Below are 15921 nucleotides of genomic sequence, written 5' to 3'. Positions count from 1 at the left end.
TACAACCCGTCCCCCAACTTATGAAAACTGGGCAAACGAGTTCTCTCGGCGGTTTTGATAGCGGTTTTGGCTGACGTGGTGCCTACGTGGCTAATTTGACTCGGTCTTCATCTGACGTGGCGCTTACGTGGTAATTCGATCCGAAAAAATAATAAAACCCATGGGACCCACATGTCAGTTTCACACACAAAATAATAACCCCTAATAATAAAAAATGGTGGGTCCCATGTGGGCCCGCATGTCATCCTCACTCCTCCCTCTTCTCTCTACCTCTCTCCCCTCTTCTCTCTATCCCTTCTCTCTCCTGCCGATGGAGCGGGGCAAGCGGCGGCCGGTAGAAGTGAGCGACGGGCGGGATGGGGCAGCGAGCGAGACACCGGTGGCGAGAGCTCGAGGTCAACCCGAAGACCAGCCTCCAGCCACGCGCGCGCTGTGCAATGGGGTCCGACGCCACCAGCGCCGCCGAAGCGATGGGAGGGCTCCGGGGGGCGGTGCCCCTACAGCCGGACGCCGACCTCGTCCTGGCTACCGGCGGCGGCGAGCGGGGGCAGGTGGGGTTTGTCCTCGTCGACGTTTCCAACGGGTTCTGCACCGTCGGCGCCGGGAACCTCGTGAGCTACCTCCCCCACGCCTCTCCCTCTCTTCTCCTAGTCCTCATTCGCCCGTGTCTTACAGCGCGCGACAAGGATTGATGGCTGGCGTTGGAACGCATGGTGGTTGGGCTGCTGTGAGCCACTCCAGGGCTGCAAATGGTAGAGATCAAATTTTGTCCGGCACCAAAAGAGGACCATTCTCATGTCAACGCGGGCAAAACCATCAATTGATCACTTCAGCCCATAACGAAAGAACCAGATATGTAAGCTAAACATATCCAGTTGAGGCAGCAAATTGAAGCGTGAACGACCTGGGCGGTAAGCGGAGGTGGATGTCCGCTGGCGAGAAGGGAAGGGAAGCTTGCGGATTCGGAGCCGACGCCTATCGCCGCCGCAGCAGCAGCGCCGCCAGATCCGCGCTCCCCTTCTTCCGGGGTAGCGTCGCCGCCACTGCTGCATGCCCAGGCCGCGCGTCGGCGCCGTCGGCCGCCTCGGGAAGGCGCATCGTCGCGCGCCGCGCCGCCGGCGACGGCCATTGTCTCATCGTCGCCCGTGCCCTGCCGACTTCCCCCCCTGCCCAGTGCTCCTGCCGCCGCCGTCGAGTCGCCGGCCGTCGCTGCCGCCGTATCGCCGACTGCCGGAGATGCCTGGAGAGAGGAGGAAGAAGAAGAAGCCTCCTCCCTCGCAGCGCTCTCTCCGCGCCGCCCGCCGCCCCTCTGGTCCGCGCTCCGCCCGCTGCCGCTCGCCCTTCTCCTCGCCGTGTAGATGAGAGAGAGAGGGATAGTGAGACGAGGGAGGTTGACATGTGGGACCACATAGGTCCCACCTTTTTTCTATTATTTTTGTGTAGCTGAGTAGCTGACATGTGGGTCCCATGGTTTTTTATTATTTTCCTGGGATCCAATTGCCACGTAAGCGCCACGTCAATGCCACGTGGGATGAGGACCTAGTCAAAGGGAGCCATGTAGGCGCCACGTCATTCAAAACCAGGCATAATAGTGCCGAGGGACCTTTTCTACGCGGTTTTGTAAGTTGAGGGATGAGTTATATCTGGTTTTGCGACCAAAGGGTGAAAATCGGACTGGGCGACAAATAGAGGGACCTAAAGTGAACTTATTCCACTCTTCTAAGGTAAGAGACTAAAGGGCCATGGGTTCATCTGAAGATGGCCCAGCAGCCGAATAATATTTTGCTTGGTCCATCGGTGTTTACAAATGGTTTATTATTTTTTGTCAACAAATATAGTGCCACATTTTATAATTATTCCATTCACTTTATCTCAACGAGTATAACCCATTGCCACATTTAAGTAGCACTATACACAGTGCCTTTTTTTTCTTTTTTGCTATAGCACATTGACTAGTGTTTTGTGATAAACTGGACCGCTTAATTTACATCTAGATCCAACAAAAAACACAAGTGAACAAAACCACAAAAGGCAACGCCAGAAGCAAAATAACATCACCATATATCCATTCCTATCAAAGGCCTTGCTTCACCTTACAACAGGGTACAAAGTACGCCGACTAATTCCAAGTTCCATCGACTGGGTCATTAATTATCATCATCTACAAACAATAATCTGCCCCCACTTATTTTTTTGCTTTTCAGCAGATTAATTAGCGACACAACCTCGCGCTTAATTTTGCTTCGCGCATGCATGCATGGATTAAAAGATTACAAGTACAGAACACAAAACCCAGCTATAACAACAAAAAACACATTACAAAGTATCACATTGTTTTTTCTCAGCTGAACCTAGTATTTCAGTTCAGTCCCCATCTGCATCCATCATATCCACAGCTGCTTCCTTCCATTCTTCTTTACCTTTGTGGAAGAAACCAGCTGAAATAGTAGTAGTAGTAGTAAAACCTTCAATCTTGTACTGCTGCTACGTGATTTCGATTGCTGCTACTTACTTACTTCTTCTTCTCCATTTGAGGCTTGTTCATCAGTAGCTCATGACGATGAGAAGGCCGATGGCGGTGACGATGATCGTCGACGGCACGCCGAAGCGGAGGTGGCTCCAGAAGGTGAGGTTGTACCCGAAGAACTGCGCGCGCCTCGCCTGCTCGCAGACGATCAGGTTCGCGGCTGAGCCGAGGAGGGTCAGGTTGCCGGCCACCGTGCTCACCCAGGCCAGGATCAGCCAGGCTTTCTTCTCCGATGCAGGGGAGATCGCTGCGGCTGATGCTGCCACTCTTGTGCCCAGCAGTAGAACTGAAATTGCAATTTGAGTTCAGACATAATGTTAGCAGTTTCAGAGAACTCTGAATCTATGTATGTACCCAATAGGTATGTGACAAATTAGTAAGATAATATCAAATCTGAAGAATCATGAGTTTTGGGGGAGAAAAGAATCATCTCCCTGCTTTGAAAAGTAGTAAAATACTATATTTTCAGGCTTATAAAAAGTAGTAGTAAATACAAGATTTGTGGACTGATTTCTTAATTTTGCTGCAATTTCAACTTAGAAGGTTAATTCTGTGGCCTACTGAATGTACGGACATCTCTAAAAGATCTAGTTTAAGTACGTTGTCAGCCACGACAGAGTTAACTAGTCAACATTAGTGGATTCTGAAATCAACTTTTTTTTTCCATAAGTAAACATGGAACATGATAGGAATATTATGACTACGATTTCTCCACATTGTCAACTCCTCTGCATCATATGTGATCTGGGTAATATACCACCACAAAAGTATGGTACTTCACTACTGTTTCACGGTCAAAAACGCAAGAATTTTTTCGGAAGGTGAACAGTGTGTGCACGTGCCATGATGTGTCTACTTCTCCGAATATTTGACCAACTAAAAATGAACATTTATAGTACCAAATTAAAGTTTTCTTTACCTGTTGGAACATTTGATGCCACATTTGACAGAACAAGGATGACGATCGCGAGAAGAACGACGCCTTTCGGGCTATCGATTCTCGCATACGGCTCGACGAGCTCCCAGAGAGTGTTTGGAATTCCAGTCTTGTTGAATCCATCCACCGTGATGAACATCCCGCAGAAGAAGATCAGCAGCGAGTATGACACCTGCAAATTCACCAACAATCACTTAGCAAAACAGTAAATAATTCAGCTCAAGATAACAGTTGAAAAATTCAGAGCAAGAAACTGTTACTCTCCCTGTTCCTAAATATTTGACGCCGTTGATTTTTTAAAACATGTTTAATCGTATTCAAAAAATTTAAGTAATTATTAATTCATTTCCTATCATTTGATTTATTGTTAAATATACTACTACTACTCAAATTTTTGAATAATATTCACAAAAGTTTTTAATAAGACAAATGATAAAACATGTTTAAAAAAGTCAACAGCATCAAATATCTAGAAACGGAGGGAGTAGAAATTTTCAGTTGAGAGTTTGATTGACCTTCTCGAGGCAAGCTTGGGCGTCAGTGAAGTCGAGGGCGAGGAGGATGAGGGCGGCGGTAATGGCGGTCCACGACATGTTGAGGCCGAGGAGGAGGGCGGCGAGCATGCCGAGGGTGGTGAGGTAGACGGCGTACTTCCACACGATCACCTTCCACCGCCGCCGCTTGCCGATCGCCTCGTCGTCCTTGTCCTTCTCGCCGTCGAAAAGGCCGGCCGGATGCTGGTGCTGCTCCGGCGCGTCCTCGATGATGACGCTCCGCTGGTGGCTCGTCGACCTGGTGATCTTGCGCGGCCCGCCGCCGCCGCCGCCGTCGACGACGACGTCGCGGCGGTCGCAGACGGTGGACACCTCCACCATCTCGCGCGACAGGCTCGACGCCCGGAGCGAGCGGATGGCGACCTGGATGTCGCCCTCGGAGTTGTAGCTCCGGCTGCGGAGCGCGTCGGCGCGGTTCATGCTCTCGCTCCGGCGGATGGGCTCGCTGATGCAGTCGCTGTCGTTGACGGACGACGCGTGGGACATCCTCGCCGGGGTGAACCGGTGCGAGGTGACCTCCTCGTCGGCGACGACCTCGGGACCATGCGCGCCGCCGCCGCCCTCGAGCTGGTCGCGGTCGGCGGAGAGGTACCTCCAGAAGTAGCAGAGGAGGATGCAGGTGTTGGCGAGGATGCCGACGACCATCGCCGGGAACACGCCGAGGAGGAACTGGCCGAACGTGATGCCGCTCTCGACGGCGATGACGAGGTTCTGCGGGTTGCCGATGGGCGTCGCCGCCGACCCGATGTTGGAGCTCGACGCGAGCGCGAGGAGGAACGGCTGCGGCGGGAGGTTGTTCTGGCGCGCCACCTTGAGGATGAACTCGGTGAGGACGACGCAGGTGGTGTCGTTGGTGAAGAGCGCGCTGGCGACGGCGGAGACGACGCAGACGCGGAAGAGGAGGTCCTTGCTGCCGCGGCTCTTCCACGACAGCATGTTGCCGAGGTACTTGAACATGTCGGCGCGCTCCAGGAAGATGGAGACGACCATGGTGCCGAAGAGGAGGCCGAGGATGGGGAGGTCGATGGCGGCGTACGCCTCCTCGGGTGTCATCACGCGGAAGAGCACCATCAGCATGGCGCCCAGGAGGGACCCCGCCGTGCGACCCACCGGCATGAACGGCACCGACGGGAACACGGCCAGCACCCAGAAGATCGTGAACGCCACGCATCCCAGCACCACCTTCGGCGTGCTCGCGAGCACCATCTTCTTCGACTCGCTCGTTCTATCGAATCAAATTGGTTCTCCAAGATGAACCCTAGTACTGATCCTGCAAAAACTGGAGCAGCGTAGCACAGAACTGATCAATGCGCAGAAGATTCGATGAGATGGATCAGATGAGCTGAGAAAACAATCGTGCAAGAATCGGTCTCACAAGATTGGCCGCCGTGGAAGGCATGCAGAGTACGTTGCACATCATGCAGCGTTTGCGGGGTCAGTCACACACTCACACATGGCTAAGAATAGCTAGCTAGTCAGCATCGATCACCCGTCGGTTCTTATCCATGGAGTCGCTCACCTCAATCACGACGGCGGCGGCGGCGGAGGCCGCCGGCGTTCGATCGATCGAGCAGCACGTCCGGCCGGCCGCCGAGGACGAAGGGGAGTGATAGCTAAAAGCCAACACAATACAACGACGGCGACGACGACGACGGACGATAATAGCGTACACACAAGTTCAAGATCGTCGGAGTGGGAGTCGCGCGCGCTCTCGCTCGCCGTCGTCTTCGTCGTCGTCGGCGTCGGCGGCGGCGCGCGGTTTGTGATCTCCTCCTCGAGGTTGGATGTAAGGATGGGTATTTATAAACGCTCGTCTGCTCGGCTCTTGCTGCCCGAATCGTGTGGCCTGGAACACATGGCGTGGCGAGCATACATGGCTCGGGTCGGGTCGGGTCGGGGTGAGCTGCAGTGAGGATTGAGGAAGCTTTGGTTTGGGCTTATTGTCAGTTTGGTGGCCTGCACTGTGCCACTGTTGGCATCATTGTTCTGTTCGGTTCTGCACAACAAATTCCACAAGGGAATCTCTGAAATATTTTATACTTAGTGAATATATATATATATATATATATATATATATATATATATATATATATATATATATATATATATATATATATATATATATATATATATATATATATATATATATATATATATATATATAGCGTGATTATTCTTTCAATTCCTCGGTCTATTACCAATATAGTATTAAATTTTTTTGTAAGTCCTTTTGGAGTACAAGTGGCGGATTGGGGGGAAAGAAGCCAGCAAGTGTCTGGTGCTACTTATCACTCCTACAGTTCTGGTCTTTTATTTTAAAAACATGAATACTGGAAACTAGTTTGTCGTTTTTTTTTCTTTTAAGTGCTTCCTCCATTTTATATTATAAGATGTTTAGATTTTTTTCGTAGTTAAAATTTTTTAAGTTTTACTAAGCTTATAGAAAAATTTAGCGACTTCTACAATATTAAATTAGTATTAAATCTAACATTACATATATTTTCATAATATATTTTTTTATATAAATGATAATATGTTTTTTTTATAAACTTAGTCAAACTTAATAACCACCCGAGCTATTAAAATAAAAGTTCAAATAGAGAAAAAATCAAAACATTTTATAATATGAAATGAATGAAATGAAACTGAACATACATAACTAGTGGCTTACCACACTTTTCACGTGGTACTCCTACTAGTCCTTTTGGTATTTAGTGAATTCTACTTGTATCACTGCTATTTCCTCCCCCCACACGTGCAGTACGACAACACCATTGCCCATGTCAATGTCGCTTATATGCCTATTCTATGCTTTTTAAGTTGAACAGATACTATTTTCTAACTCGAATACAATGGGTTTTTTTTTCTTCCAAGTTGTTTATATGCTTGCTGTGTGGTTTCATGGCTCAGGAGGCTATCCGTCAAACTTGAATATATTTTGTTTTTCCCATGTTTGAAAATTAATATTTTTATTTCTTTTGTAATTAGTTTGGAGCAGATATAGTAATTTTTTTCCTAGTAACTTTTGACCTCGATTGGAACGTGACTGCGAACTACGATTTAATACATTGGCACTCATAAAAAGAAAAAAGAAAAGGAAAGTATGAAGGTACTCTTGACCTAACTAGCTAAATGTATTGATCCATTTTAACTTTTGAGAAACTTTGATCGACTACAGACACGCGGTTTCGTGTTAATACTGAAAAGACAACTTGTCTCAGAACTTAATTCAGATTGCTAGTCTTCTTGTTAATCTTTTTATAGGAACATTAATTTACTAACTCTTAACACAGTTCTGCTATTTCAGTGAGAACTTAGGTATAGCAAAGAACTTAGTACGCAAGAAAATGTCATTGTTAAAAGAAAGATTAATTGCACGTATTCTAGGACCGCAAGTGCCACATAAGAGGAGCAGAAAACTTTTTTTTTAACCTGACCCCAGCAAAGTCATCAATCACCATGAACCCAAAAAAGAAAAAACCGTAGCTAGTATACTCATATACTTCTTCATCTCAAGTTCTCAACTAGGAGTACTACTGACTCAATGTGGTACTAATACTAGGTTGGTTCAGTGTGAAAACCCCTGACTATGGGACCAGAAATTCAGAAATAGGTACAGAATTTTACATCAATATGGACCATGGATGTGTGACAGTGTGAGGTGAGTTTTGTACTCTGTGTAATTCTCATTGTTTTGGTGGCCCAAAACACACATGTGAATAAGAAGTGGTCACCTTTTCTTTTTTTTTTCTCCTTTTGAGATGGAATATAAGAAGTGGTCACGGCTAGTGCATCACCACGGTGAGAAGTGGGTTGACCTGGTTAGATCAGAGCGAGAGGTGACTTTGGCTGAAGTGAATGTGCAGAGACAAACTGCAGTGGCGTTATTCTCACTCACTGACAATTTGGTCAAGAACTGCGTTGTAGTTTGTTTGGTCTCAATTTTTTTTTAAAAAAAATGGCAATTGGTTCATAAATTATTTTCAGAAAAATTGTTTCCTATATTTTTTTGTATTTTAATAATTATACATCAAAATATATCTACGATATTTAATTATTTATCAAAATGACTATATAAAGTTTGGTGAAAAAAAGTTCTTTTTCTAATTTTTACTAAATAGGGTTCCTTTAAGGTATGGGTCTTGCATTTATGAACTAATTTTGTTGTTTTGACTCTTAGGGCCTATTATATTTACAGGTTAATTACTTATAGCTTTGACTACAGCGCTACAAGTAGGCATTTGAAAGTACAAATTCACCACTGTCATGTGTTGGCTTCTTAAATTGGACACATAAATATCTGTTGGCTTTACACCCTTTTGCATATATGGTGCTTCTGTGGTACCAAGTAATTTTGATGTGTACTGCATAATTTCTTTGTAGAGTCAACCTTGCAAAAGTGTTCAAAAGGTTTTACGGATTCAATGATTACTAGCCATCTACCTTCATTGAAGTTGCATTTTTAATTAGAATGGTCTTGTCATAGACAAATAATGAGTATCAAATTTAAGCAAAAACGTGGAAAATGACAGCTTTGGTAAAAAGTATGCACATTTTCAGTGAAAATATTCATCTGGTTGAAAATTTCATTTGCAATCAAATTTCAACCATAAACAACAAAGGGAAATCTGAAATTGGAATATAGACAAATTTCAGTAAGGCCAGCAAGTGCAAAAATTGAACATTTTTGGCAAAAAAAAAGAGTAAAACTACCTAGGTATTATGTGATTATTAAATATGATTATGGGGAAAATGATAACTTCAAAGCAATCTAGTTAGAAAAAAAAACTGAAATTTCAGACATATGGCTAAGTGCGGTGGGTACGATACACATGTACACACACAGCTTGCTAATGGTATCATGCATGTTAGGACCGGCATCAAAAGATCTGAACAGGTTATTTGCTATGGCAAACCACTACCATATGGTGATCGATCCGTGCAATCATATACGGCAAAAAGGAAAAGTTGAAGGTTGTTTGGCAGTATTTCGTTGGTGAATCAAAGTGTACGTCCTACCAATCATCACGAACAAGGCTTAGCTGCAGAACGAACCCGCAAAAGAAAGGGAGATGGATGAGCTTGTACAGTTGTCTGTTGCTCAAGTGCTCCAAGCAATAGCATTGCAAAGGATGAACATGGCAAACAGGGTAGAAGAAAAAGATATGGCCAACAGGTCGATCGCCAATAGCTATAGCAAAGGATAACATGTAAAAAAAAAAAACATGGTGGTGTGATCCTTTTTTGCTTGAGAAAAAAGAGCATGCGTGTGTCTTTCAGATCCGGTTGTTTTTCAAGCTGGTGATCATGCTGTTTTTCCTCTTTTTTTTTTTTGTTCTTTTTGGGAGATCCAACAGCAAGTTGGTCGAAGGAAACAGAGATTGAACAGTCACACAAATTGGTACATAATATTAATGTTAAATATGTGAACCAAATGTATCTTTCTTAATGGAAGATGTTAGATGGTTGTACAGGGGAAATAATGCAAATGAAAATCTTTAATTAGTTCATCCGTATTAATACCCGCCGTAGTTATTTTTCCTATAGGTTCTAGTAAACTCTGAAAAATGTCCAAGTATATTGCTTCATGCACTGATCACATTTTGTCCTTGTATGGACTATGAGAAAAGTAATCACAACTCACGAATCACAAGAAAATTAAATCCTTCAAAATCTAGATATGGATGTGCATGCATGCATGTAAGCCCCGGATCAAGTTGTTCAAGTCTCCGTCGGTCGACTGCCCAATTTGTAATGAGATGAGAGAGATCGCTCGATACCCATAGTACCTAGCTTCTAGTTGTCGCGGTCATGTGAGTTTCTATCTATGTTTTATTTTTTTTAAAAAAAAGACCACTAATAAAACTAATGAACGATTCCAATGCTCTCTTTACTAAGTAGTATTATACTACAATAAAAATAATATTAACCGTTCATTATTAAGAATAAGTTAGTAATTTATTTATACAATGACGAGGGACAAATTTATCTTTTATGTTTTTCATGGCTAGATCAATCCAATTTATTTATACAATGACGAGGGACAAATTTATCTTTTATGTTTATCATGGCTAGATCAATCCGAGGTCATTCATTGCGCTGGCAATGACATCGCTCATATTCCATCGAAAAGAAAAAAAAAGTCACTACTAAATAATGATTATGCCTCTCCACATATTTTTCTTATAATAATACTGCTCCACGTTTCTACTACCATGTAATGAGGTTGTAGTATAAATAGATATGTGATCACTTCGATTATTTATATTATTTTCTACTAACACTACATAGCCCTATAGTGGGATTCAAAATTAAAATTAATCATTTCATATATTAACAAATACTCCCTCTGTCCCAAAATAAGTGCAGCCATGATTTTCCGTGTCCAACTTTGATTGTTCATCTTATTTAATTTTTTTAAAAAAAATTAAAAACATAAGTCACGAGCAAAGTACTATTCACGTTTTATCATCTCATAACAATAAAAATACTAATTATAAAAAAAATTCAAGTAGAACGGACGATCAAAGTTGAGCGCGGAAACTTATGGCCGCACTTATTTTGAGACGGGGGCAATAGATGTCACGTGCACAACGACCAGACCGGCCACGAAACTGACCGTACTTACAGTCCACTCCGCCGGCGCGTGGTCGCCGGTGTGCGCCCGGCCGTCGCGTCGGCGTCGCTGCCTCCTCACGGGGGCACACATCGTCGTCAAGCTCAGTCGTAGCTACGTACGGCTCCCTAACCAGCGGTTGTGTGCTACGACCAAGTCAGTCGTCAAACGACTGCATCCAAAGCTAGCTTCCCGGTGAGCTTCGCTGGCCGGTGAGAGCTCAACCGACTGATTAAGCCAGCCGAGGTGATTTGTTTCTTCTTCAGCTGTGAAAACTATACTCCCTCTGTTATAAATTATAAGGATTTCTGTGGTTCAAGTTTTATAGCTATAATATAAGGACTCCTGATTTAAGGGGCAATTTGTAAAATACATCTACAAAAATATCTTTACATGAGGTTTTTGTTGTACTGATCAGAGCTGGCGATGTTCTAAGTAAGAAATAGAGAATCACGTCCTGATGCAATAACTTAATTAGTTGTCCTTACTAAATAGAAAAATTGAACCTTCAGAGCCTAAAATGTTTGTTCACATCGTTGTCATGAGCTTCAGTTATTTGAGATGGTTATAATTATCTTGGACCACTTGTTATAGCAAAGAAAAACTAGCCTGTTCTAGGCTGAATAAATGTAGGAGAAAAAAAAGATAAACTTTTAAATATGAAACAATAATATCTTAAACACATGTTAAGAGCACATTTAACTTTAACTAATCACAAGGTTTAGAGATTTCTATGGAAAGGTGGGGTGTGTTGGGTTCTGACCGGCAAAACTGGATCAAACGATTTACAACAGACGCTCCGCTCCTAGCTGATTCGATCTTATGATTTCTTAAGAAAATCTAAACAATTCGTTTAAATTGAAAAATAACAACTAAACTAATAAAAAAATATTTCTTAATCCAACATATATTTAAAACTAAAGGTGTGTTTTTTCACGTCAAAATTAGAAGTTTGGTTGAAATTATCTTTGAATGTGACGAAAAAGTTGAAAGTTGATGTGTGTAGGAAAATTTTGATGTGATGGAAAAGCTGAAAGTTTAAAAAAAAATTTAGAACTAAACTCGACCTAACGTATAAATCCTTATATTTTGAAATGGTTGGAGTCGTAGAAAAGGACCGGAAGACGACTGCAATCAGCTAATTAAGCCAGCGCGCGCGCGGCGGCAAATAAAGGCGCGATCTCGACGCGACGCGACGCTCGCTGCTCCTACTCCGATCCTCTCTCGCGTGTGACGACACCTAAATAATCTCGCGCGCGATGGCGACTGCTGGCCGCAGCTGCTTGCGCGCGTCGCCGTCGTAAACTTGCGCACGGCGATGGAGTCGGCGAGGCGAGGCGTACGCGTACGGGTGGCGCGCGCGCCGGTGGTTGCTGCCGAACGAACGATCGAGAGAGAGAGTGTGTGCGTACGTGCGTGTGTGTGGTGGTGTGTGGCTGCCTTTTTCGGCTGCGAGCTCGCCATCAAAGGGGAGGACGTCGATCGTTTTAGCAACCAACGGGCAAATGGCTTGATCTCTAGCTAGCTTGCTCGTCCGGATGTACTTGGCCCGTAACGTAGGCCGGCAAAAGCGGCAGAGGAGATTGGGGGGCCGGTCAATGTAGTTACCCTTTTTCCAATGAAGTCGGCAATATACATATACTATTATATGGGAGGTTCTCTCCTCTCCTGTACTGTACTATGTAGTAGTAGAACTACCTCAGTTTCTAAATATTTGACATCATTGGCTTTTTAGCACATGTTTAACCGTTCGTCTTATTCAAAAAATTTTATGAAATATGTAAAATTGTATGTATGCGTATAAGTACATTTAACAATGAATCAAATGATAAAAAAGAATCAATAATTACTTAAATTTTTTTAATAAGATGAACGGTCAAACATATTTAAAAAAGTCAAACGGAGGAGTATATGATATGTACATCTAAAGGTACTCGATTTTTTTCGTACTTCTTTTGAAACTTGAAGGTGCCCGTTATATATATTTATATATATATATATATATATATATATATATATATATATATATATATATATATATATATATATATATATATATATATATATATAGACACACACACTCTCCTGTTATAAATATTTGATATTTAGGATAAGATTTAGTTAAACCTTTTAAATTTCGAGATTTTCACGATGGATAACTTCTTGTGTGTATGCTTAATTTATATAAAAAAAATCAGTATACGTACAGTTACCTTAGAAAAATAACTATCATACTATCATAAAAGTTTTATTACTATTAGACTTTATGAACATATTTAATGGTCGAAGTTCCAGAAGTATTTGACCGAGTCTTATGGTAAACATGTATGCTACATACGAGTAATTGATTGATCGACCTTGTAACATTTTTCTCATGTCAAGTTTTACTGTAGTGATTTTCATGGTAAGCAGCCGGACAGGTCGTTAGGCCGACAGCTGGCTTGCCACCTTCTGTTTCTGTCGCTAATTAATGGACATGGTTTTAATTCCTACCAACCAGATATTATGTGGGGGGTTCAAATAATCATCTTTACTGTAGATTTGCCGTAGCTAGATTTTTCAATCTTTTGATTCCAGTGTGTGCCTTGAGAATTATGGCTCGTTATAAGGAAAAAAAAGTAAGTCAATTTTAGTCCCTTACACTTTTTGTAAGTGCACATCATTCTAAAATATCTTTTGGCTCACTTTATCCCACTAATTGTTGAAAATAGCTCATTTTATACCATAATGTTATCTTTCTTCATATATATTAAGTCAAAATTTTGTTAAACGATGGATCACATTACACCTTACGTACATCTCAACTTCCTTTTGAAACTTTTAGTCATTGCTCTTGCATATGTTGGAACCACCTAAGATTAAGATTAATTTAAGCATTGAGATTTGGAACTACATCCAAATTGCCGTGTAAGATTTTAAAAATATATTGTAAAATAGGTTGTGCAACAATATATAGCTCTTAAAATATATAAAAATAAACAAAACAGATAAGTATAATTAGGGGTATGGTAGGTTGTATACTAAAGTAGTTCATGGGTAAAATGAGCCAAGGAAAAAAGTTTAAAAGTTAATGCACCGATGAAATATTTTGATAGAGTAAAATGGACTTATTAAATAGAAACATAGCACTCCCTTATATAAATGGTTTGGGCTTTGTCAAATTTTTATGGAAACATTTCTTTTACTTGAAGACATGTAGGGAATCATCACTAGATATTATATATTTTCTTGTTAAATTAGTCATTTTATTTCAAATCTTGTATTTAATACAACCTTGCTTCAAACTTACACCTTAAAACCAATATATTTTTAGAAATTAAACAATGACTTACATAGAATTTTTTGAAAAATACGCAAGGGGGTTGCGTATCAATGCATTGTAGGATAAATAAAAAAGAAGACGAGTGAAAGATCACCCAACACGCATAAGTTACAGCCCGGGAAGAAGAGAGAAAACTACACTTGAACAATCAACTACTCCTTAGATACAAAACAAAAGGAAAGAGCTTTAGTAACTTTAGCAAATAAATATTACTGAAATACTATGATCACTCACGGCTACCTAGCTGGCGTGTTTCTTGAAGCCAATATTCCTCTCCAAGTGCTTTAACCCTACATGCGCATGGCTTGCTTGCACGATCAAAGGTTAATATGATTTTCCAAATAGGCTTAATATGGATGGATCTATATATTCTTAAACCTAAATTTATGGTGTGATGTTTTTATTGGTAAAAACCCATCAGCTAATTAACATGCATGCCAAACCATATCATAGAGAGAGAGAGAGAGAGAGATTGTGTAGTAATTCCCTCTTCACAAAACGTATTAAAAAAAATCTAAAATCAAATTGTACGGCAGATAACATGCATGGCATGCACGATTCTCCTTCTCTCTCGGCGCTCTCAGTCCAGCTCACTGAGTCACTGTCTACCAACCATAATTCTGATTGATTAGTTAGTCAACTATACATAAGTCAGTACATGTATCTGCGACATATAGTTAATCGATCTCAGGTTTACCTTACCAATGGACTGCCAAATCTCACCCCAGCTGTACGAAGGTTTTCACTAAATTTCACTCGAATTTACCATTTCAAATTTGATTCTCATCCTGATCAAAACCTCAATTTTTCACCGTTTTATCAATTTTTGTTAGAAACGTGAACCTAAGTTTTCATAGGGGTCGATTATGTAGAAGCTAGATTAGCTAGTATCAAGTACACACATGCATGCGAAAAATGCCACGTATCCCTATGATTTATTTGACTCGAGATTGGCCATAAAAAACTAGTCTAAACGATCTAACTAACAATAGTACATCAATAATATCTCATCGCCTCTCACGAGTATTTGCCTGAATTGTCCGCACATGCATGATGCATCTCATCAAAAAGATTGATTAATTGGAGCAATTTTGCTGTGCTTGTATATGAACGCGTACGTTAAGGTGTCCAAAGATACTAGTATAAACTAATTCTAAAAAATATGATACTTCTGGATATACCTTTCTTAAAGTATGCAAAAGAACTCGATCAATTAAACAGATATCCACAACCACACATTGCAATATATATCGCATATGTAAGCTAGCATAGTTGCACATGTACACATATTTCACAAGAATAAACACATCAACATATGATTCAGAGCAAATTTCAAGAGAAACTTACAACGTTCGCCGTCCTCTTCTCCTCGATCGTCAGCTCGTCAAACCAAGCAACCTGATCGTCGAAGAGAGCAAGGCAGCTCAGCTTAGCTTAGTTAGCTAACCAGCGAACGATCGACTCCAAGAGTGTGGCTCTACACCGATCGATTTCGATCGGTGTATATATGAACCTTTGCGCGGTTGACAAGCTCGCAAGCAGAGAGGAGATGGGGGGGAGAAATGGCTGGTGGAGCTAGAGGGTGTGGCCTGGATGGTCATGGGTATAAATAAGCATAGCTAGCCATATAGATGCCTCTGGCCGGGCCAAGATGGGGCGTGCCACGTGTGTGTGGCAAGCAAAGCTACCTGATTAAGCTCTTCTTGGAGCCTTCTCCTTGATCACTCTTGTACTTTTCCAGTGAGCGATTAATTTTTTTTGACACTTGAGGCTGAATGCAAGCAGCTAGTCCAGGGGAGGGGCCATAATAAATCAAATTAATTAAAGTTAGGTTCGTTGATTGACAGAGAAAGATGACGTAACCGGGGGGGAAATTAAACATTTTTGTACGTTGCTCCTACACCACTAATTAATTAAACTTTGATGTATGTACCAGATAACAGTGTCATCTGGGCCTGTGTATGC

The 15921-nt window shown here is 42.1% G+C and overlaps 1 protein-coding gene and 1 long non-coding RNA gene across 3 annotated transcripts; one reads left to right on the top strand and one right to left on the bottom strand.

Moving 5' to 3' along the window:
- The first annotated feature begins 181 nt into the window (after positions 1–181).
- Positions 182–2800, top strand: LOC136353485 (uncharacterized). Its single transcript, XR_010736849.1, has 2 exons — positions 182–611; positions 676–2800. It is a non-coding gene; the product is annotated as an uncharacterized lncRNA (long non-coding RNA).
- LOC4348760 (silicon efflux transporter LSI2-like) lies at positions 2041–15686 on the bottom strand. 2 transcript variants are annotated; one of them, XM_015759365.3, is made up of 4 exons: positions 15304–15686; positions 3980–5297; positions 3447–3636; positions 2041–2813 (listed from the first exon to the last, which is right to left on the bottom strand). In XM_015759365.3, the coding sequence occupies exons 2-4, from the start codon at positions 5222–5224 to the stop codon at positions 2545–2547; spliced, it is 1704 nt and encodes a 567-aa protein (XP_015614851.1). In that variant the 5' UTR covers positions 5225–5297; positions 15304–15686; the 3' UTR covers positions 2041–2544. The 2 variants fall into 2 exon arrangements, with proteins under 2 accessions (XP_015614851.1, XP_015614853.1); XM_015759367.3 differs by lacking the exon at positions 15304–15686 and adding an exon at positions 5538–5907.
- Positions 15687–15921: the final 235 nt, after the last annotated feature.

Source organism: Oryza sativa, chromosome 10, assembly GCF_034140825.1.
Source record: "Oryza sativa Japonica Group chromosome 10, ASM3414082v1".
NCBI classification, from domain to species: Eukaryota; Viridiplantae; Streptophyta; class Magnoliopsida; order Poales; family Poaceae; genus Oryza; species Oryza sativa.
This window is presented reverse-complemented; position numbering and strand designations above follow the sequence as displayed.